The sequence below is a fragment of the Dunckerocampus dactyliophorus genome, chromosome 3 (assembly GCF_027744805.1).
Source record: "Dunckerocampus dactyliophorus isolate RoL2022-P2 chromosome 3, RoL_Ddac_1.1, whole genome shotgun sequence".
Taxonomy (NCBI): Eukaryota; Metazoa; Chordata; class Actinopteri; order Syngnathiformes; family Syngnathidae; genus Dunckerocampus; species Dunckerocampus dactyliophorus.
Window position 1 is genome coordinate 31,681,880 of NC_072821.1, and position 21,221 is coordinate 31,703,100.

Below are 21,221 nucleotides of genomic sequence, written 5' to 3' on the forward strand. Positions count from 1 at the left end.
ACGGCCATTATCCAGCTAAAACGCTTCCTGTCCACACGTCTGGAACACATTTATTGCAACACACACGAGCATGAGTCTTATTTATGTCTTAAAAGGCTTATTTTCTCTGATTATATCTACTATATTGGGTAATAGGAGCATAAAGGTGACTATAGGGGTGTTAATTCATGTCTAGAGGGCTCTAATAATGTTAAAAACTGTATTTAGAAGGTTGTAAACAGTTTTTTTATGCTCTAACTATGAAAATAGTTGATTTATAAATTAGGAATCCTACTTCGCGGGAATAAACTTATCATAGTCAGATCTGGAACCAATTAACCACGAGAGATTACATAAACGAGAGATTACTGTGTCAGATATTACACTCATTTGCTTTATTGCCGACAACACAAAGTTAAGATGTTTTGTTGAGATAGATTTGCATATATGGACCTGCATTGGATTGGTTTTAGCATCTTTAATGTACTAATTACATCAGAGTGGCCCTGCAGCATCTTTGAATTTGTCTGGATGCTATATTTGAGAATTGCATTTGTTGGGAAATTACCTTCGATAATATTATGTTTTAAAATTAAACATTGCAGCTGTACCAAACATGAGCCTACCCGTGACCATATAAGCAAGGTACACATCGAACCCTGATGATGGCGTACCAGTACAACCCAACTTTACCCATCTAAATTAAGAATGTCGTAAATATAATATTGACCCTGACTTTCTTAACCAATCACATTTTGAACTCTTTAAAAAGTACATTTGCTGCTCCCCGCCAGCTCTTACCTGATAGGCCACCATGTTGAGGAAGTAGTTGTAGACGCCACGACGGTTCATCGCCTGGTTGGCGGACATTGTGCCTGTGAACTGCTTCTGGTCACCCGCTACAACTCGACATTTGGCCATGGATTTCCAACCTCAAGCAATTAAGTCTTCGAATGCCTCCGAAGATGGCACCGTTACATCCTTAAAGAGGCCTGCCAGGCTTGCATCTCTTGACGGGAAAACAAAATAAAAAAGCAAACGCATGCCGCTCGGTCCTGCAGCAACTTGTGCCTACGCTCTTCTTATGTTGGATTAGCGATAAATCTAGAATCCCTGCAACTGAAAACCTCAGCATGAGCGCTACTTGAGTTCCCTCAGTCCAGCCTCACTGGAAAAGAAGTCCTCTTTTTTTTCCCATATCCAGCATGCTTTGGATCTGTGTCTCTGGTGCCAGAAAAGAGGGAGAGGTGGTGGCGAATGCCCGGTGCCCTCCCCCATCCTTTCACCCTGTTCTACCCGGTCAGATTAGGCAGAGTCTGTGAGGGGAGGGGTGCGAGGAGAGGAGGCCAACCGGGACCATGTGTCATTCCCATCTGTCCCTCACTTCCCATCCCCCAGGGTCCACCTCCCCTCCCGCCGATGCACAAACACAACAAGTGGCTCGGGAATACTTCACCTTTTGTCCGAATAAAATCACCCCGCATCATTTTGGCAGTGCCAATATACAACGCACCATACAAGACTTAGAGGGCGGGGTGGTGGGGGGCAAGCGGGTGACTTTCATTAATGACTTGTGAGAGGAGCAATTGCATTGCAGTTGTCCCTTGTTTATCGCGGTTGATTGGTTCCAGAATCAACTGCAATAAGTGAATTTCCTCAAAGTAGGATTCAATAATTTGAATATTAATAGATTAATAAATTGAATATTTTTGTAGTTAGAGCATAGAAAACCTGTTTATGACTTTCAAAATACAATTCTATCATTATTAGAGCTCTGTAGACATGAAATAACACCCCTATAGTCACCTTTACAATGGTTCTATTCTTTGTTTGCAATGCATTGCTCAACTGTAATGCCAACTCTACGGGATCGCTGCAGGGACACAAGAGACGGCCGCCACAAGCAAAGCCGAGCTAACTAGTTAGCCTCTCCAATTTACTCATTCTAAACTTAAGAAAGTGTTTCGAACGAAGTGGGGACAACGTAAGAAGCCAAAACCTTACCACTTCCACAAGGAATGGGAGGAGAACTATGTGTGTCGGACATGCCATGGCTGACTACATGCCATGTGAAGGTATTCTAGTCTAATGTCATATAATGTTACTGATGCCTGGTGGCCAGAATATTATGCATAACTTCTTTTTCAATATTTTTGGTCTAATAATATTCCATAGTCCACGAAACCACGAAAAAAAAAACCCTGATAGAGTGAGGGAGCGATGTTTGAACCGTGATGTGGCGAGGGACGACTGTACACGTCTTTCATGCAGTGGCAGGGAGGCAGGGGCGCTTTGTGATTTTTGCATTATTTATTAATTTATTGTAATTATTTATTAGTGATTATTTATTTGTATTTTTTATTATTATTATATTATTATTATTATCTATTATCTTTTTTATCTTTTTTTTTATATTATGAAAAGTGCCCTGGTGTAACGGCACATGCTGCTGCCCAGCATTTGGGGATGTCCAATGGCGGACAAAAATGAAGCCAAATCGCTCAGTCACGCCCTGACAGGCGAAAAAAATTGATTCCATCATGAAGCATCAAGAACATGCCAGAAGCGATTGCATTTCATTGACTCGGCCATGTTGTGCGTGTTTCGGAAATATAAGAGAAAATCAGTGAAATTCTGATTTTACCACAACCGTTCCCACCAAAACAAAATTTTGTGAGGGGGGACCTGACTCCTGCTGCTCCAGGAGAACCGGCGAGGATTTTTTTTTTTTACAAGAAACTTAAAATGGGACGTCAAAACGGGAGGGTTTACAGTTATGGCTGTGGCCCAAATCTGTGCCGTACTTGAGCACGGATCAGCGCACCCACAGTAGCCAAATGTGTTGGAATTTAGATAAGACGTGGGATAGTGTGAGTACTGTACACCCTTAGTGTCACTCAGACACACTAATCCCACAAGTGATCCGGTGCATTAGAACACAGAAACACGGAACTGGACGACATTCAGGGCTCTCAGTCAGATATAAAATACGCCAACTGGTGCTGTACTTTTTATGCTTTGCTATACCTTCATATGAGAGCAATATCACTGAAGTTAACTTATCACATGACAATTTTTTTTTTCAAAAGTTTGACTGTAGCTTGCCAAACCATTCGGCCCGCATGAGCATTTGCACACTGCCTTGTAGAGAGGAGCGAGTCCGAAAAGCGGTGAATATCTGGTGTGACCATCCTTTGCCTCAAACACCGTATCCAGAGCATCCCAAACATTCTCTGGATTATACAGTGTTTGAGGCAAATGGTGGTTTTGGGACCCCCCATGGAAACACACACACACCTCATACAGTTAAAGTACACGTTTTGTTTTGGAGTGACTTTTTTATTGCGGACAGCCTAAGGCACACCTGTGCAATAATCGTGCTGTCAGCACGAATCAGCATCTTGATATGCCACACCTGTGATTTAGATGGATTATGTATTACGAATAATGATTGCTCACTGAGAATAACACTAACACAGGTTTAGACGGATTTGTGAACAATATTTGAGAGGGATCGGCCTTTTGTGTATTTAGAAGAGGTTTTACATCTTTGAGTTCAGCTCATGCAAAATGGGAGCAAAAAGCGTATACAGTAGAACCTTGGTTAGCCACATTAATTTCTTCCAGAAGGGCGGACTATAAGTGAAATGTATGTCAACTGAAGCAATGTTCCCAATCCATTCCAGAAAGCCAAAAATGTCAACACAAAACATGTTTTTATAGTTTTACAATTATAGTTTTACATGCTGAAAACTTTTTAAAACGCATATAAATGATGAATGAAAGGGATAAATGAACATTTAAGACATTGAAGACGTGATTCTTGACTTGACTGACAACAGGAAGGTGGTGGTGGTTGATCTCACTGCCACATCGTGTCTTTGGGAACAGTCATGTCTTCAATGAGGGTAAAAGTAACATTAAATGTAAATGCATGTAAATGCATGTAAAAATACAATTGTAAAACTATAAAAACATTTTTGAGAGTCATTTGCTGATGACATCATAGACGGGTGACATGACTTCCTATTCCGGTTGCCATTTTGTAAGCTAGCTAATAGGATGCTAAAAGGGAAGGACGTTTTTTTGATTTAAAAAAAAATACATTAAGAAACACAGTTGTATCAACAACACGACAAGACGCCCGCCATATTGTACGCTAACCGGAGAATGCACGCAAACCAAGTCAAAACTTTTGACGTTAACCAAAAAGCACGCTAACCGGGGCAGATGCTAACCGAGGTTCCACTGTATATTTTTTTGAGTGTATAAATGTATTAGCTCCCTCAGGAAAAACAACACATCTGGTCCTTGCCTCAAATCAACTCTCCTTTCCCCCTCCCGCCCGAGCTGCATCATAGCCTCGACAAAACAAAAAGTTTGTTCGCCCTCACTGCAAATGTCATTGACACACGGGTGCAACCTGTCGTGCATGTGTGTATTTTAAACTCATGGATTATGCATATATGTGCAAAACAAAATTGCCAATTTTGCAAAAATATCTTATTACATTTAATATGTGCTTTAATAATTATTTATTGTTAATACATTTTCAAATCCCAAAAGCCCAAAACAGGCTGTCTGTGAAAAAGTAATCATACCGTCAGCCTTTAAGGGGATTCTAATCAACTCAAACCGTGTGAAAATAAGTCAGAGCCACTAGATGCGCATGAAAAGAGTGTGTCGGCTGGCCGTTTAAAAGCGCTGAGTGCAAGGAGAGAGAGTCAGATTAGATTTGGGTTAGTGTGCACGGCGTGCATGGGGATAATCCTGTCGTTGTTCAGCCCTCCATTCAGCGAGGATGACCTTCACCGGCCCAGACAGCACACAAACTGCAGTGTATTGCTCCCAGTGAGGCCTCAAAGAACCATAGCCTGTCCTCGTCAAATTGCCACAAACTCAGCCACGTTCCTTATTCAACTTTTTTCTTTCATTTGTGCAAGAAAAGAGAAATACTAAGCGTTAAAATCCCCATGCAGTCACATCCACAATGTTTTAGCAGTGCAAAATAATTAAAAGTGCAGTTACCACTTGTGCAATTGAATCGGGTCAAATAGAAAAATGATTCAATTTGGATCGACAATCATGTAACATGTTTGAGCACTGCATCGTGCTCAGAGATTTATCCAACATTATTTCTCGTTCAGGAAGTCCTGATGAAGGTTGTAGATCAGGGGTGTCCAAACTTTGTCCATCAAAGGATGGACGCACCACTTTGATATTTTACATTTTGCAAACCAACCCATGTAGATACGCTATGAAGTGATATACTGTACAAACGTTTGGAACACCTGCAGGTGTTCCCAAGAGAAGATAAAACAGCCTGTATCTCAGCTTTGTGATATCGGTGAAAAAGCGTATTATCAGTTTGAACTTTTTATCCTTATTTACACCTTTTTTTGCTCATTTTGTTCCATTTCTGTTGTTGTTTTTTTTACTTTACAAATATTTCAACATTTCCATGTTCTTTTTCTGGTAATGTCTTGACTTTCTTCCCTATTTTGACTTTATTGATGTAATATTATAACTTTTTGCAACCAAATTTTCCAAAAATGGCAAATTTTTGTTTAGTCGTGTTTCTCATAATATGTCGACTTTAGAAAATAACGTGTTTTTCTTGTAATTTTTCAACTTAACTTTTTTTTGTTTTACTGCAATGTATTTATTTTTATTTTAATAATTAGATGTTTTTTCCACATGATATTATGACTTTATTCTCCTAATATTTCAGCTTTATTCTCGTAAAATTACTGCTTTTTTCCCATTTTTTCAGTATGTTTTTTAAAAAATGTTAATTTTTTTAATTGTATTTTTAGAATGTGCCGAGGGCCGTTAAAAAAACTGCCGTGGTCCACAAATGGCCCCCGGGCCACACTTTGGGTGCACAAACTTTTTCTATTGAGGACCGCTTACATGAAATTTTAACATTGTTTTTTTTTTTTTATTTGTGGGAAAAGCCACCCTTTTGTAGGTCTTTATTTGATAGAAAACCCCGTGCCAAGCCCACGTGCACGCTTACTCAACACAAAGTTACCCAGCATGCCTTGTGGGTTATACACGCTAGTATTGTTTTGCATGTACAGTATATTGGCGTGTCTGGGTTTATTTGATACCCGCATAGCCCGTGTGATGCAATTACATTTTGTGTTCCGTATGTTATGTTTGGTTGTACCGTGAGCAAAAGAGGCATTTGGGTTGGTGACCTTCTGTTGGTTTGTGTTGTGTGACAAAAGGTATAAATGTCAAGCTCAAGGAAATTGGTGTGATGTACAGCAGTGCCATGGTATCGGATCAATACCAGAGTTTGCAGTATCGCCCACCCCCAGCATGTGTACTACTGTATGTGTGTTGTACTGCATATGTACTGTATATACTGTATCGTTATTCTTACAAACAATCTGAGGTATGCACAGTGTCAGTGCCGTCTAATTCACCTAATATTGTCTGATTTCCTCCACCGTGAGTGGCTGTAAACTAGTTTGACAAACACGTGTTGCTCATGGGCCAGCATTCCTGGGGGCCCCTTTCACTGTCAGATAATTGCTTGTGGGAGAGGAGGAAGTGCCAGGGAGGACAAACAAAAGCAAATTAGAGGATGCAAATGGTGGCTTTGGTGAATGTGTTCAATCTATGCTTTCAGCAGGCTTGCGCAATAACTACTGGCTCACATCCAATCTGGGACAACTCTAGCAGCCATCTGTCATCAGAGTACTACGACTACTACTAATACTATACTGCTCAAAAAAAGTAAAGGAACACTTCGAAAACACATCAGATCTAAACTGGGGGAAAAATGATGTTGAATATGTTTCCTGATAATAAGTGGGTGATGTATTAGTAACAAAATGATGCCACATCATTTGATAGAAATGAAAATGATCACCCTACAGAGGGGGGAAATCAAAGACACCCCAAAAATGAAAGTGAAAAAATGATGCAGCACACTGGTCCATTTAGCTAAAATGTTATTGTAGCAACTCAGAATGATTCTCAGTAGTTTGTGTGGCCCCCACGTGCTTGTACGCATGCCTGACAACGTGGGGGCATGCTCCTAATGAGACTACGGATGGTGTGCTGGGGGATCTCCTCCCAGATCTGGACCAGGGCATCAATGAGCTCCTGGACAGTCTGAGGAGCAACCTGGCGGCGCCAGATGGACCTAAACATAATGTCCCAGAGGTGTTCTATTGGGTTTAGGTCAGGTGAACGTGGGGGCCAGTCAATGGTATCAATTCCTTCATCCTCCAGGAACTACCTGCATACACTAGCCACATGAGGTCGGGCATTGTCGTGGACCAGGTGGAACCCAGGTCCCACTGCACCAGCGTAGGTTCTGACAATGGGTCCAAGGATTTCATCCCGATACCTAATAGCAGTCAGGGTGCCGTTATCTAACCTGTAGAGGTCTGTGCATCCTTCCAGGGATATGCCTCCCCAGACCATCACTGACCCACCACCAAACCGGTCATGCTGAATGATGTTCCAGGCAGCATAACGTTCTCACAGCATCTCCAGACCCTTTCACGTCTGTCACATGTGCTTAGGTTGAACTTGCTCTCATCAGTGAAGAGCACAGGGCATCAATGGTGTAGTTGCTAATTCTGGTGGTCTATGGCAAATGCCAATCGAGCTCTACGGTGCTGGGCAGTGAGCACAGGGCCCACTACAGGACGTCGGGCCCTCAGGCCACCCTCATGGAGCCTGTTTCTGATTGTTTGGTCAGAAACATTCACACCAGTGGCCTGCTGGAGGTCATTTTGTAGGGCTCTGGCAGTGCTCATCCTGTTCCTCCTTGCACAAAGGAGCAGATACCGATCCTGCTGAGGGTTGAAGGACCTTCCACGGCCCTGTCCAGCTCTCCTGGAGTAACTACCTGTTTCCTGGAATCTCCTCCATGCGTCCAGGTACCGCAGTGATGCCCTGGTCCAGATCTGGGAGGAGATCCCCCAGGACACCATCCGTAGTCTCATTAGGAGCATGCCCCGACGTTGTCAGGCATGCGTACAAGCACGTGGGGGCCACAAAAACTATTTCTATCAAATGATGTGGCATCATTTTGTTACTAATACATCACCCACTTATTATCAGGAAAGATATTCAAGATCACTTTTCCCCCAGTTTAGATCTGATGTGTTTTCGAAGTGTTCCTTTAATTTTTTTTGAGCAGTGTATAACGCCAATCGTCTTTACGGGTTTTGGCACTGGTTCTGCACATTGTAACTTGCTTTATGAAAAAGCTGCGAGTAGAAAACAGGTGTTTTATTATTTATTTAGGTGACTTATTGACAGATTATTTATACCAGGGATGTCCAAAGCGTGGCCCGGGGGCCAGTTGTGGCCCGTTGCTGTTTTTTTATTGGGCCGTGGCACATTCTAAAAAAACAACAACAGCAAAAAAGGAAAAATCAGCAGTAATTTTACCAGAATAAAGTCAAAATATTAAGAGAAAAAACGTCATGTTCTGTGGTGTTGGTTTGCTATCGCCTGTCTGCTATCTGTTGCAGCACACTACTGACTGGAACTGGGAGGAGCTACCTGTACACACCTGCAGTCAATTAACTCTGGACTTCTTCAGCTGTGCGGTTTGGTGTGTTCCTTGCCAGATTGTTCCCTCCTCCTCACCTGACTCCTGCTCCTCCTAGCCTCGCGTTCCCTCATGTTCGTTGCTTTCTGGTCCACTTTTGTATCGCGTTTGTAAGTACCGGTACATTGCTTCCTGCTTGGCTACCTCCAACAGCGGTTTTTGGGTTATTGTTTGTTGTTTGAATTGTGCCTGCTTGGTTTTCAGCAGTGCCGTTAGTTATTTTTGTATTTTTCCCTGCTCGGTTTTTCTGCAGCGCTTTGCGTTTGGCTCGGACCGGCGATTTCTGTTGTACTCTTTTTGTGTTTTTGTAATTTCTACTGCTTGTGAGACACCTTTTGTTAATAAACTTTTGTTACACGGATTGACTCGCGTCTGCATTCTGGGATCCTGTACGCTGGCCTTGGCCACCCGTGACAAAAAAGTTGAATCTAACAAGAAAAAGTTGTAGTTTTACAAAAAAAATAACCTCGTAATATTATGAGGTCATTTAAGTAGCAAGTTAAAATATTAAAGAAAAAAGTTTATTATTTGTAAAAAGTTGTAATGCTATGAGAAACAAACAAAGCAACAAATAAAGTAGTAATTTTTGGAGAATTAAGTTGCGGAAAAAGTTTTTAAAATTATGAGAATAAAGTCATAATTCAGAGAAAAAAATTTACAAGAAGAAAGTTGAAATAGCTGGAAAATTAAAAGAAAAAAACAACAGCAGAAATTGAATAAACAGCCGTAATTTTATCAGAATAAAGTCAAAATATTCTAATATTATATAATATAAAAATGTCATTTTAGTGGTATAGATTTGAAGTATTAATAAAATATATTTTTAGAAGTCGTAATATTACGTGTAACATAACAAAAATAAAGTTTGTAATTTTAAAAATTATGGAAATAAAGTCATGATATTACGAGAAGAAAATGTACAAAAATTATTTAAGAAGAAAGTTTAAATATTTAAGAGCAAAAATGGGGAAAAAAAGACCAAAGTTGAGAGTGATAATCCACTTTTTCACCTACATTATATCATCACAAAACTGAGATGCAGTTTTTTCTTGAAATATATGTAACTTCTTCGTATATGTTTACAAAATATCAAAGTGGCCCTTCCTTTCATTTTTCCCTATGTGGCCCTCGCTGGAAAAAAGTTTGGAGAATCCGGATTTATACAAAGTCCAACAATATTTAGTCAATGATACATTCCACCTTTTGAAGCGAGTTGGAAATAAATTCTGTGTATGCTTTCCTCTGTAAATATTAGGGGTGCTGCGATCTGATACTCTGGGTTGATATCGGTTCAATACTGGCCAAATTTCCTGGATCCATTCCATTTTATTCCACTTATCCGGGTCTGGGTCACAGGGGCAGCAGTCACTGTAGGGACACCCGGACTTCCCGGCCCCTGGCCACTTCTTCCAGCTCCACCGGGAGGACACTAAAGCGTTCCCAAGGCCGTCCCTCCAGCACGTCCCTCCAGCACGTCCCTCCAGCACGTCCTAGGTCTGCCCCGGGGCCTCCTACCGGCTGGGCATGCCCGGAACACCTCACCAGGGAGGCGTACAAGAGGCATCCAGACAAGATGTCCCAGCCAGCGCCTCTTGATGTAAAGGAGCAGCGGCTCTACTCTCAGCTCCTCCTGGATGGCCAAGCTCCTCACCCTGTCTCTTAGGGTGAGTCCAGCCACCCTACGGAGAAAACTCATTTTGGCCGCTTGTATCCGCGACCTTGTTCTTTCGGTCACGACCCAAAGCTCATGACCATACAGAAGGTGAGGCCGGAAACATAGATCGACCGGTAAATTGAGAGCTCTGCCTTCCAGCTCAGCTCTTTCTTCACCACGACAGTCCGGTACACCAACCGCATTACTGCGGTTCCTGCACCGATCCTCTTGTCGACTTCACGCTACAACCTCACCTCATAGATACCTGGGGCAAGACCTCACTCCCAACCCGGAGGGTGCAATCCACCCTTTTCAGACTGAGAATCATGGCCGAGAGGACTTGGAGGTGTCGGAAGCTTCACACTCCCCAATAAACGTTGAAGGTCAGAGTTTGATGAGGCCATCAGGACCACAATGTCTGCGAATAGCAGAGACAAGATCCTAAGGCCCCCAGACTGACCTGTTCATAAAAATTATGAACAAGGCCAATTCTACTGATGAAAACTACGATTATTTGGAACTGCGGCCAGTATACAACATTGCAGCATCGGTATCGGACATGAAAAAGTGGTATCGGGCCATCCTTAATAAATATGTTTGTACAAAAATGACACACATGGCTCAACTGCAATCACACTATACATCATTCTATACAGCAGGGGTGCCGAAAGTGCGGCCCAAGGCTGTTTTTTCATTGGCCCGGGGCACATTCTAAAAATATAATTTAACAAGGACATTTTTTTTTAAAAAGCAGCAAAAATGAAAAAATCTGCAGAATAAAGTCAAAATATTAAGAGAAAAAAGGTGTAATCTAACAAGAAAAAGTCATAATTTTCCAACAATGACATTGGAATATTAGAAGGAAAAATAATTAGCATAAAGTTGAAATATTAAGGAAAAAAGTGATTGTTTAAAAATAGTTTTAACATTATGAGAAACAACATATTAGGTGGTCATTTTTGGAAAATTAGGTTACGGAAAAAGTTATAATGTTGTAAGAATGTAGTCAAAATGTTATGGGAATAAAGTCAGAATATTATAAGAAGAAAATTGAAATAGTTGAAAAAACATCAGAAATGGACGAATCAGCAGTAATTTTACAAGAATAAAGTCAAAATATTCTGGAAAAAAAAGTTGTATTTGAGCGAGAAGAAAAGTCGCAATTTTATGAGAATGAACTTGTAATATTATAAGGACCGCTCCAGCATACCCCCGCGACCCTAATGAGGATAAGCGGCATAGAAAATGGATAAGGAAAAAAGTCATTTTAATAGCATTGAGTTGAAGTATAAAAGATTTTTTATTTTTTTAAAACTCATAATATTATAAGAAACAAACCAAAGAAAACAATGTTGTCATTTTTGGAAAATTAGGTTGGGGAAAAGTTATAATATTATGGGAATAAAATCATAATATCACGAGAAGAAACTTTACGAAGATTATTTAGGAAGAAAATTGAATTATGTGGAAAATTAGAAAAAAACAGCAAATAAAAAATAAATACAATTAAATAAATTAAATAAATAAATACAATTATATATATATTATACAATTATACAATTATATATATATATATATATATATATATTGGCAAACGTGCTAACCACTAGACCACCGTGCGGCCTATATATATATATATATATATGTAGGCGCCAATCGGTCTACATTTTGGAGTAAAACTACTGTATACTGAATATGGGGAGAGATAATACTGTCGATCTAATCGAGTGGGGTGTATTTTATTCACACATTTAGGATAAAACATGATATAGCGTGGAGCAAGAGTCTTTCTTCACTATATACCAGGTGTGCCCAAACTTTTTCTACACAAGGGCCACAAGTGAAAGGATGCAAGGGCCACTTTGAGTGAAGGTAGACTAATAATATTTCAAGAAAAAAAGTGCATCTCATCTTTGTGATGTAGGTGAAAAAGCCTACTACAGTAGTACCTCGCATAACATAAACCTCCTTTTACGTAAATTCCACTGAACGTAAAGAATTTGTGTAAAGTTTTTGCATCGTATTACAGAAGAAATTCCATATAACGTAAAGCGTCAAGTCGGTGCAAGTTCAGAAATTTGATTTGTTTAGCGCTTGGTGACGCCTTCTGACGCTTCACGCTCTCGTTGGCTGATTATCAGGGCACCGCCTACGCTCTCATCTCATTGGCTGATTTATCCCGTGCGTCCGTGTGTTTGTGTGAGACATGCTGCTCGCTTCAACCTCCCTTCCTCTTCGTAGTCGCCCTTAAACTAACTTAAACAATTAAGTTAAGTTACAAATTAAAATGTTGCACACAGCATTATCGTGTAGTGCGTGTGCGTTTGTCTGTGAGACCAGCTGACTCTTAGACTCTTTGAGTCGCATTTCGACTCAGGCTAGTCCTCCTCCTCCTCACCCTCATACTCTCCACTTGCGCTCCTGATCAAGACATCTCGTGAACGGTAGGATTGTTTTTGTTTTTGGACTTGAATATTTTGAAGGCCCAAAGGTGTGAGTTTGGGAAGATCTTGGAACGGATTAGGCTATTTACATGTGTTTTACGCTTCGTATAACATAAAAACCCTACAACATAAAGGTTCTCGGAACGGATTATCTACGTTGTAAGGGCGTCTACTGTATTAGTATCAACTTCGGTTTCTGCTCCTTTTTTTTCCTATTTTTGCTGTTGTTTTTTTTCCAAATATTTCAACTTTCTCCTTAAATTCTTTGTAAACATTATTTTTGTAATACGATGACTTTTTTGGACTTTATCCCCATAATATTATAACTTTTTCCCTAACCTAATTTTCCCAAAATTGCAACATTTTTTTGTTTTGTTTGTTTTTCATACTATTATGACTTTTAAACATGTTTATATTATTTCTTTAATATTTCGACTCTATGGTATTAAAACATTATTTTTCCTCATATTACAAGTTTATTCTCAAAAACTTTTTTTCTTGTTAGAATGCAACTTTTTTCTTGTCATATTTTCACTATTCTCGTAAAATTACAGCTGTTTTTTTTTTTAACTATTTCAACTTTTTTCTTGTACATTTTTTCTCCTTGTAATTATGACTTCATTCCCATCGTATTTGGACTTTATTCTCGTAACATAACTTTTTCCACAACCTAATTTTCCATCTTTATTCATTTACAGACTTTGTTTGACTTTTTCTTGTTAGATTACAATTTTTTTCTCTTAATATTTTGACTTTATTCTTGTAAAATTACCGCTGATTTTCCTCTTCTGCTGTTGTTGGGTGGGTTTTTTGGGGGGTTTTCTTGTTCAGTAATATTTTTAGAATGTGCCACCGTCCACAAGTGGCCCCCGGGCCGCACTTTGGACACCCCTGCTATATACAATACCCATTTTACTTCACTGTTTAGTCACAATAATCAATGTACTGTATTTTAGGTGTCTCTGCCCCATACCTACGTTTTGTAGGATGACCAAGCAGGTCTTACCTGGGCTCGTACAAAACGTCCAGACATCTCGTCACAGAGGCTTGATGTGAAAAAAAAAACCCAAAAACTTAAAAATCCTCAATTTTACATCCGTCAGTCATAGAGAAGTATGAAAGGGTTGGCATGATGAAAGCAACGTTTGACTGGCCACTGTGCCATCCCTCCACTTCTATTAAACCAAGACACACATTTCCTTGAGGACCAAGCACGGCATACCGGGAGCACCGATGTGATTTTCGCTCCTCCCAAAAAGCCTTTTTCTCTTTTCTTAATCTGATTATGCCTGCTGGATTAAAAGACGTACGCGCGCAAAAGAACAGGAAATGTCTGGAGAAAGCGGATCTGTTGGAGTGGTTCAAGGGTCATTTCTATTCAAAGACAATTAAAACCCTTAAAATAGAAAAATAACGAGAACCATGAAGTGAAGGCCTAATCCGGACTATTGAAAGTCTGCGTACGTAATCCAATTATTGTCTTACAAAACAACTTTCAGTCAAGAACAAGCTCACATAGAGGTTGATCTTCACAGGATTAAAAAAACATCTCTGGATTTATGGATCGTACATCGGGTGTCCAAAGTGGGGCCTGGGGGCTATTTGAGGCCTGAAGTGTCTGAAAGGCACAAACTATCTGTTAGAGTCTCAGTCTGAGTGTCTATAGTGTTAGTGTCTCACACAGGGCGGCAGTGGCTCAGGAGGCAAAGCGGGTCGTCCGGAAACCGAACAATCCTTGCTTCCTCCACCCCGTCGTGTCCCTGGACAAGAAATACCATCCGCCTTGCCTCCAGTGCAAAACACACACTGGTGTAGAATGTTTGGTGGGGGTCGGAGAGGCCGTAGGTGCAAAGTGGCAACCACGTTTCCATCAGACTACTCCAGCTGTAGCGGTGTCACACACGAGGAGTGAATGAATCATGAATTCACTTCATTGTGAAGTGCACTGGGTGCCTTGAAAAGCACTATAAAATTGAATCCATTATTATTACAGATACATAAATAAATAATACGTTCTCAATACTAAGGGGCCTAAAGAAGCAGCATCTCCTCGTGCCACAGCCTGACTGAAAAAGTGACGAGTCAAGTGACAAGTCCCTAGTCAAAAAAAAAGACCCCCCTTAAATTCCATATACAGTTTTAACACAGCAAATGTTCAGTTTGTGTTTTTTTGAGCTGGATAAGTTTTTAAAAGGTCTGGGTTGCGTTTAATGAGCCTGATCTTAAATCGTAAAAGTACATCGTGTGAGCAGTCATGCTGTAGATCTCAGTTCTGAAGTACAGAATTGAAGAAAAAAAAATCATATCTTGTTTTTAAGTGTCATATCGAAAACAAAGGTGGGCCCCTGCAAAAAACAAAAAATTGGGAACTACCGCTTTTCCTTCATGCTGTTGTTATAAGACTCCCTGCTGAGCACACATACAGTTCAGTATGAGCGGACCAGTCAACATTTGCAGCTGAAAACAAAGGATATTTTCCAGAAATTGAGGGAAATTCTGGCCTTCCATCAGATTTTCTGTGCTGGTGGAAAATCTGGCCGACTGCCTGCAGGTGTGCAACCTGTTATTTATTTATTTAGTTTTTTACTGGTGTGCATCTTTTCTTTTTTATTTCCATCCATCCATTTTCTATACCGCTTCTCCTCTTTAGGGTCGCGGGGTCATGCTGGAGCCTATCCCAGCTGACTTCGTGCGACAGGCGGGGTACACCCTGGACTGGTCGCCAGCCAATCGCAGGGCACATATAGACAAACAACCATTCACACTCACATTCATACCTATGGACAATTTAGAGTCACCAATTAACCTAACATGCATGTTTTTGGAATGTGGGAGGAAACCGGAGTACCCGGAGAAAACCCACACACACACGGGGAGAACATGCAAACTCCACACAGAAATGACCAAGGGAGAATCGAACCCAGGTTTTCCCGATCTCCAGACTGTTACTGTGTTGGCCAATGTGCTATTCTTTTTTTTATTTCTTTCTTTATTTGTTTTCTTTTCTTTTCTTGTCTTTTTTTAAACAAGAACTTTATTTATAGTCAAAGGGACAATAAAAGTGCAATCTTGTATTAGTACATAGGAGCAAGCATACTACAGAAATAAAAGGAAAATAAGAAAAGAAAAGAACAAAAACAAACGACAGAGGGTAGACATTAAAAAGGAAAGTTTAACCCTTTTCACAATATAGAGTTACAAACTCAGTATATAATTTGAGCATTTTGGTCTTGATCAGTTTAAGATATTTCAGATGCAATTTAAAGTCATTTTTAAGGCAATTATGTATGGTGGTTTTTTTAATATTTTGATTTATGGAGATAGAATGTTGCTAGATTCTTTTATTTTTAAGGCCAGGTTTTACCGACTACAGGATGTAGTACGCCGAGGTTTCCCGAGTGTTGCCGAGCGGTCAAAAAGTGTGCTGCTCCGGCGGAGCCACAGAAGTTAAAATATGGAGACCTGTTTAATTAAAACAGAGGAGCACCGAGAAAGAATAGCAAAACACCGTAGTTTCTCAGTGAGATTTGCAGTTGAGAATAAGGCATAGAAAATAAAAATGCAATAGCATTGAGCAATCGGCGGGGGGCAGAAATGTATCACATAATGCTTCAGGAAAAGAAGAAGAAGAGTTTTCCGGCTTCACTCGTTGCAAACATGGCGACTGAGGGAGATGTCGATTTGGACCTGGAAGCTGAGGAAAACTGCACTGGGAAGCCAACTGAAAAGCCTCGCAAACATGATAGCGGCGCTGCAGATTTGGAGAGAGTCACCGACTACGCGGAGGAGAAAGAAATTTCCAGTTCCGACTTAGAAACGGTAAGAGAAACTGTTGTTGATATCGCATTGGTCAACATGCGGCCAGTGCTGACTTCATTGTCGCGTTATTTAGTCCACAAAGCGATTTCAACATGGTCAAAACACACAATTAACATTTTTTTCAACGTTTTTATTACACTACCAAATCAAGATGAATTAGTTATTCCTCATAAACAAACGCTTGTATCAACTATTGAAGCTAAGGCAGCCCTTTTAATACCATGCTTTGACTTGTCATTCAGATTGCTATATCGACATTTCGTTGCAGTGGGTTCCTACAACAAATTTATAACTTGCATAATTGGCCATGACGCAAAATTCCTGCCGGAGTGGTGATTTTCAATCATTCTAAATGAAGTGTTTGTGTGTGTGGATGGATAAAACTGAGCTTTTTGGTTTGTGTCATTAGAAATATATTTGACATTATCTTGTTTTTTTGACTCCTTATTTAACCTACTGGCTAGTGCGCCCGACTCTTAGTCAGTGGGGATATATGCAGTGTGTTAAGAAGCAGACTTATCATGCCATCAACATGTGTGGAGTTGTAACGACAAGCTACACAGTCAGTCGTATTATAATGTTTTTTGTGAGCGAGGGCAAACTGGTAGAACCAAATCTATGCAATTAAAAATAAATAAATAAATAAAAAATGAATAAAATAGTACCACATTTATCTGTGGTGTTCCAAATGTGGTCGTGGCAGGCTGCCACTAATTAATGAACGAACGGGAAGCGCTGAGCATCGTCGTTTATATTAGTGTTTGTTTCTTTGCAGGCTATGTCAGTCATTGGAGATAGAAGGTCACGAGAACAGAAAGCCAAACAAGAGAGGTAAGATCAATGAATTTGAATCTTTCCCCCCAGGATTTTTCGCTGTGACAAATGCAAAAATTGCCACTAGGTGAGGAAAGAGAAAAGGAAAGATGCATTGTCTGTTTGATCTTTCAGAGAAAAAGAGTTGGCCAAAGTGACTATCAAGAGAGAGGATGTCGAGTTAATTGTAAGTCCAAAACACCACTTGACAAAACACCACTTGACAAAGTTTAGTGTGCAATTTGTCATGCCTCAAATTTTTGAGCTTGTATGATATTATGTAATATTTAAATGCTAGCAGATGGTACACACTGTAGGTAGGAGATGCGGGTAGATATTTTATACTTTATGAAATTATAATATACTGCTCAAAAAAATTAAAGGAACACTTCGAAAACACATCAGATCTAAACTGGGGAAAAAATGATCTTGAATATCTTTCCTGATAATAAGTGGGTGATGTATTAGTAACAAAATGATGCCACATCATTTGATAGAAATGAAAATGATCACCCTACAGAGGGGGGAAATCAAAGACACCGCAAAAATGAAAGTGAAAAAATGATGCAGCAGACTGGTCCATTTTGCCAAAATGTTATTGTAGCAACTCAAAATGATTCTCAGTAGTTTGTGTGGCCCCCACGTGCTTGTACGCATGCCTGACAACGTCGGGGCATGCTCCTAATGAGACTACGGATGGTGTCCTGGGGGATCTCTTCCCAGATCTGGACCAGGGCATCAATGAGCTCCCTACAGTCTGAGGAGCAACCTGGCGGCGCCGGATGGACCTAAACATAATGTCCCAGAGGTGTTCTATTGGGTTTAGGTCAGGTGAACGTGGGGGCCAGTCAATGGTATCAATTCCTTCATCCTCCAGGAACTACCTGCATACACTAGCCACATGAGGTCGGGCATTGTCGTGGACCAGGAGGAACCCAGGTCCCACTGCACTAGCGTAGGTTCTGACAATGGGTCCAAGGATTTCATCCCGAAAGCTAATAGCAGTCAGGGTGCCGTTATCTAACCTGTAGAGGTCTGTGCGTCCTTCCAGGGATATGCCTCCCCAGACCATCACTGACCCACCACCAAACCGGTCATGCTGAATGATGTTGCAGGCAGCATAACGTTCTCCACGGCATCTCCAGACCCTTTCACGTCTGTCACATGTGCTCAGGTTGAACTTGCTCTCATCAGGGAAGAGCACAGGGCACCAGTGGTGTAGTTGCCAATTCTGGTGGTCTATGGCAAATGCCAATCGAGCTCTACGGTGCTGGGCAGTGAGCACAGAGCCCACTACAGGACGTCGGGCCCTCAGGCCACCCTCATGGAGCCTGTTTCTGATTGTTTGGTCAGAAACATTCACACCAGTGGCCTGCTGGAGGTCATTTTGTAGGGCTCTGGCAGTGCTCATCCTGTTCCTCCTTGCACAAAGGAGCAGATACCGATCCTGCTGAGGGTTGAAGGACCTTCTACGGCCCTGTCCAGCTCTCCTGGAGTAACTACCTGTCTCCTGGAATCTCCTCCATGCGTCCAGGTACCGCAGTGATGCCCTGGTCCAGATCTGGGAGGAGATCCCCCAGGACACCATCCGTAGTCTTTTTTCATTTTGTTACTAATACATCACCCAATTATTGTCAGGAAAGATATTCAAGATCATTTTTCCCCCAGTTTAGACCTGATGTGTTTTCGAAGTGTTTCTTTAATTTTTTTGAGCAGTGTATATTGAAAATGTCCTTAATAATATGTGCATATACAGTACAGTAATTCCTCGTTTATGGCGGTTAATTTGTTCCAGATCCAGGCGTGGTAAGTGAATTTCTCTTTCTCAGTGTTTTTGAATATTCAGTGTTTCCCACAGGGCTGTAATCTATTTGTGGCAGTTGTAGATTGCAAGGAGTTTACTAAATTGTCAAATTTGCATAAATGGTCATGTGGCATTTACATAAAAACTGAGTTAAAGATACAAAAAGCAAAACAAATATGTTAAAAACTACAAACTAACTTTCTTTTGTTGTTTTTTTAATGTCACAAACAAATCTGTCTGAGGGACTTTTAGATGGGGCGGGGGCAGCCGCCTTAAGTCTCTTCACTAGATTTGTCGCTAGGGGCATCCCGATCCAGCCGATATCAGCAAAAAAAACAGTATCGGATTATATTAGCACCCCGATACAGTCTATTCCACCATTCCATTCTCTGCCCCCGCCCGTTTACACAGCAGCGTCCAGATATGGCCCGCGTGCTCACAACAGCAGCACGTGCTATCGTGTTCACAAAGGAGCAGGAGTGATGTCAGCCGCGTGGTAGTATTTTTCATTCAAGTCCGAAAAAGACTTTGCAGCTGAATGCAAAAGTTGTCAACTTGTCATGCACAAGTTTCCTGCGGTGGCACAGAAGTGGGGAAAGTGTAATTCGGCCAACCTCATTGCAGCATCACATGGGACAGCAAAAAGACCTTAGCTATAACAGAAACGAGCCAGCCCCCGTCGGTGGTAAGTAATGTCGGGTTTAAATGCTTAATTGGGCACCTTGATCCTCTATTATGCCGAGCTGCCATTACATTGTGGATAAAAGTAATACCCCACATACATAAAGACGTAAATGGGTCAGTTTTTTTCATTTCACTATTATAACTATAATCTCCTATGTTTAATCACGACAAACACTTCCATTGCACTTTTTGGGAAAAGCTCCCATGAAATCAAACATTTAAGGCCACAACAATCTTTTTATCCTGGTAGGACTGTACAGTAAACGTGTTTTTTTGAATGAGTGCGCTTGCTGACGGAATGATGTTCATGTTGTGATGCAGATGTCAGAGATGGAGATTTCGAGGGTGGCAGCAGAGCGCAGTCTGAGGGAACACATGGGCAATGTGGTGGAAGCTCTGGTGGCGCTGACCAGCTGAACACACACACACACACACACACACACAAGACTGTTTGACTGTCAGACCAGCGCTCCTTAGAAATGAACTCAAATCTTTAAACATTGTGGTGTAACTTTTTTTTTTTTTTCAAGTAAAAGCAAGTATTTCAACAACCCATCTCGTCTTTGAAGCATGTTCATTTCAAGTAATATGGACACATTTATTTTGTGAAAATACGCAAGTGTTATTAATATACAGGAGCAACTGCATCTAGATGAAGCCGTTTCAGTAGAATGCATGCGAATGGTGAAGCTGAATTGAAATGAAGAACGAAATCTATTCACTGACTGCGGCTTTGAAACGGCAACCATCAGGTTGGGAGATGACCGTGCTACGACCTGAGCCATGGCACAGTTCACGCAATAAGCACAATGTTACATGTAATGTTCAATGTCAAATGAATTTCCACCAATAGGGGGCGACATTGGAATTGTCCATTTTCAATGGAAAAAATGTCACAGAAAATACTAAATGCAGTGGAACCGTGCGTAGTGTAAATTATTTCCAGAACATCAGACTCTAAGCAAAACGGACGCTAAACAAATCAATTTTTTCCATAAGAAATAATGTACATCCAATGAATTTGTTCCAGAAAGCCAAAAATGTTAAAACACATTTTTATAGTTTTACATGCAGAAAACAATTCAAAAATGCATCTAAATGATTATTGAAAGAGATAAATGATAATTTAACTGTTACCTTTAACAGACTGATTCTTGACGTGACTGAAAACAGGAAGGTGGTGGTGGTTGATCTCGCTGCCACATCGTGTCTTTGGGAACAGTCACTTCTTCAGTAAAGGTGAAAGTAACCTTAAACGTTAATTTATCACATTCATTTGTCATTTATGTGAATTTGGAATTGTTTTATGCATGTAAAACTATAATTGTAAGACTATAAAAAACGCTGATGGCATCACAGACAGACGGGCTACGTAACGTAGCTAACTTCCGCTTCCTATTTTTGTTTGGCTAGCTAGTAGGGTGCTAACAAGGAAGGGCG

General features: G+C 40.7%; 2 protein-coding genes across 3 annotated transcripts in view; one reads left to right on the top strand and one right to left on the bottom strand.

Moving 5' to 3' along the window:
• The window catches only part of serinc4 (serine incorporator 4), a 48,810-nt gene extending 34,909 nt beyond the window's left edge, over window positions 1-13,901 (bottom strand). Inside the window, exon 1 of one of the 2 annotated variants that reach the window (XM_054771833.1) lies at window positions 13,668-13,901. In XM_054771833.1, coding sequence (XP_054627808.1) covers window positions 13,668-13,694 — 27 coding nt within the window. In that variant the 5' untranslated portion in view covers window positions 13,695-13,901. Of the gene's footprint in view, window positions 1-780; window positions 7,878-13,667 lie in introns of those variants that run through there. The other variant, XM_054771832.1, reaches the window with a different exon arrangement.
• Window positions 13,283-20,343, top strand: hypk (huntingtin interacting protein K). The gene is made up of 4 exons (XM_054771858.1): window positions 13,283-16,480; window positions 17,256-17,311; window positions 17,429-17,480; window positions 20,103-20,343. Exons 1-4 carry the CDS (start codon window positions 16,256-16,258, stop codon window positions 20,196-20,198), a joined length of 429 nt encoding a protein of 142 aa, XP_054627833.1. The 5' UTR covers window positions 13,283-16,255; the 3' UTR covers window positions 20,199-20,343.
• The last annotated feature ends 878 nt before the right edge of the window (window positions 20,344-21,221 follow it).

Excerpts from the sequence above, each read along its gene's own strand:
- hypk (XM_054771858.1), top strand. The coding sequence starts at position 16,256 with ATGTATCACATAATGCTTCAGGAAAAGAAGAAGAAGAGTTTTCCGGCT. Across the intron at positions 16,481-17,255 it reads CCAGTTCCGACTTAGAAACG|GCTATGTCAGTCATTGGAGA; the intron begins GTAAGAGAAACT and ends GTTTCTTTGCAG. Across the intron at positions 17,312-17,428 it reads CAGAAAGCCAAACAAGAGAG|AGAAAAAGAGTTGGCCAAAG; the intron begins GTAAGATCAATG and ends TTGATCTTTCAG.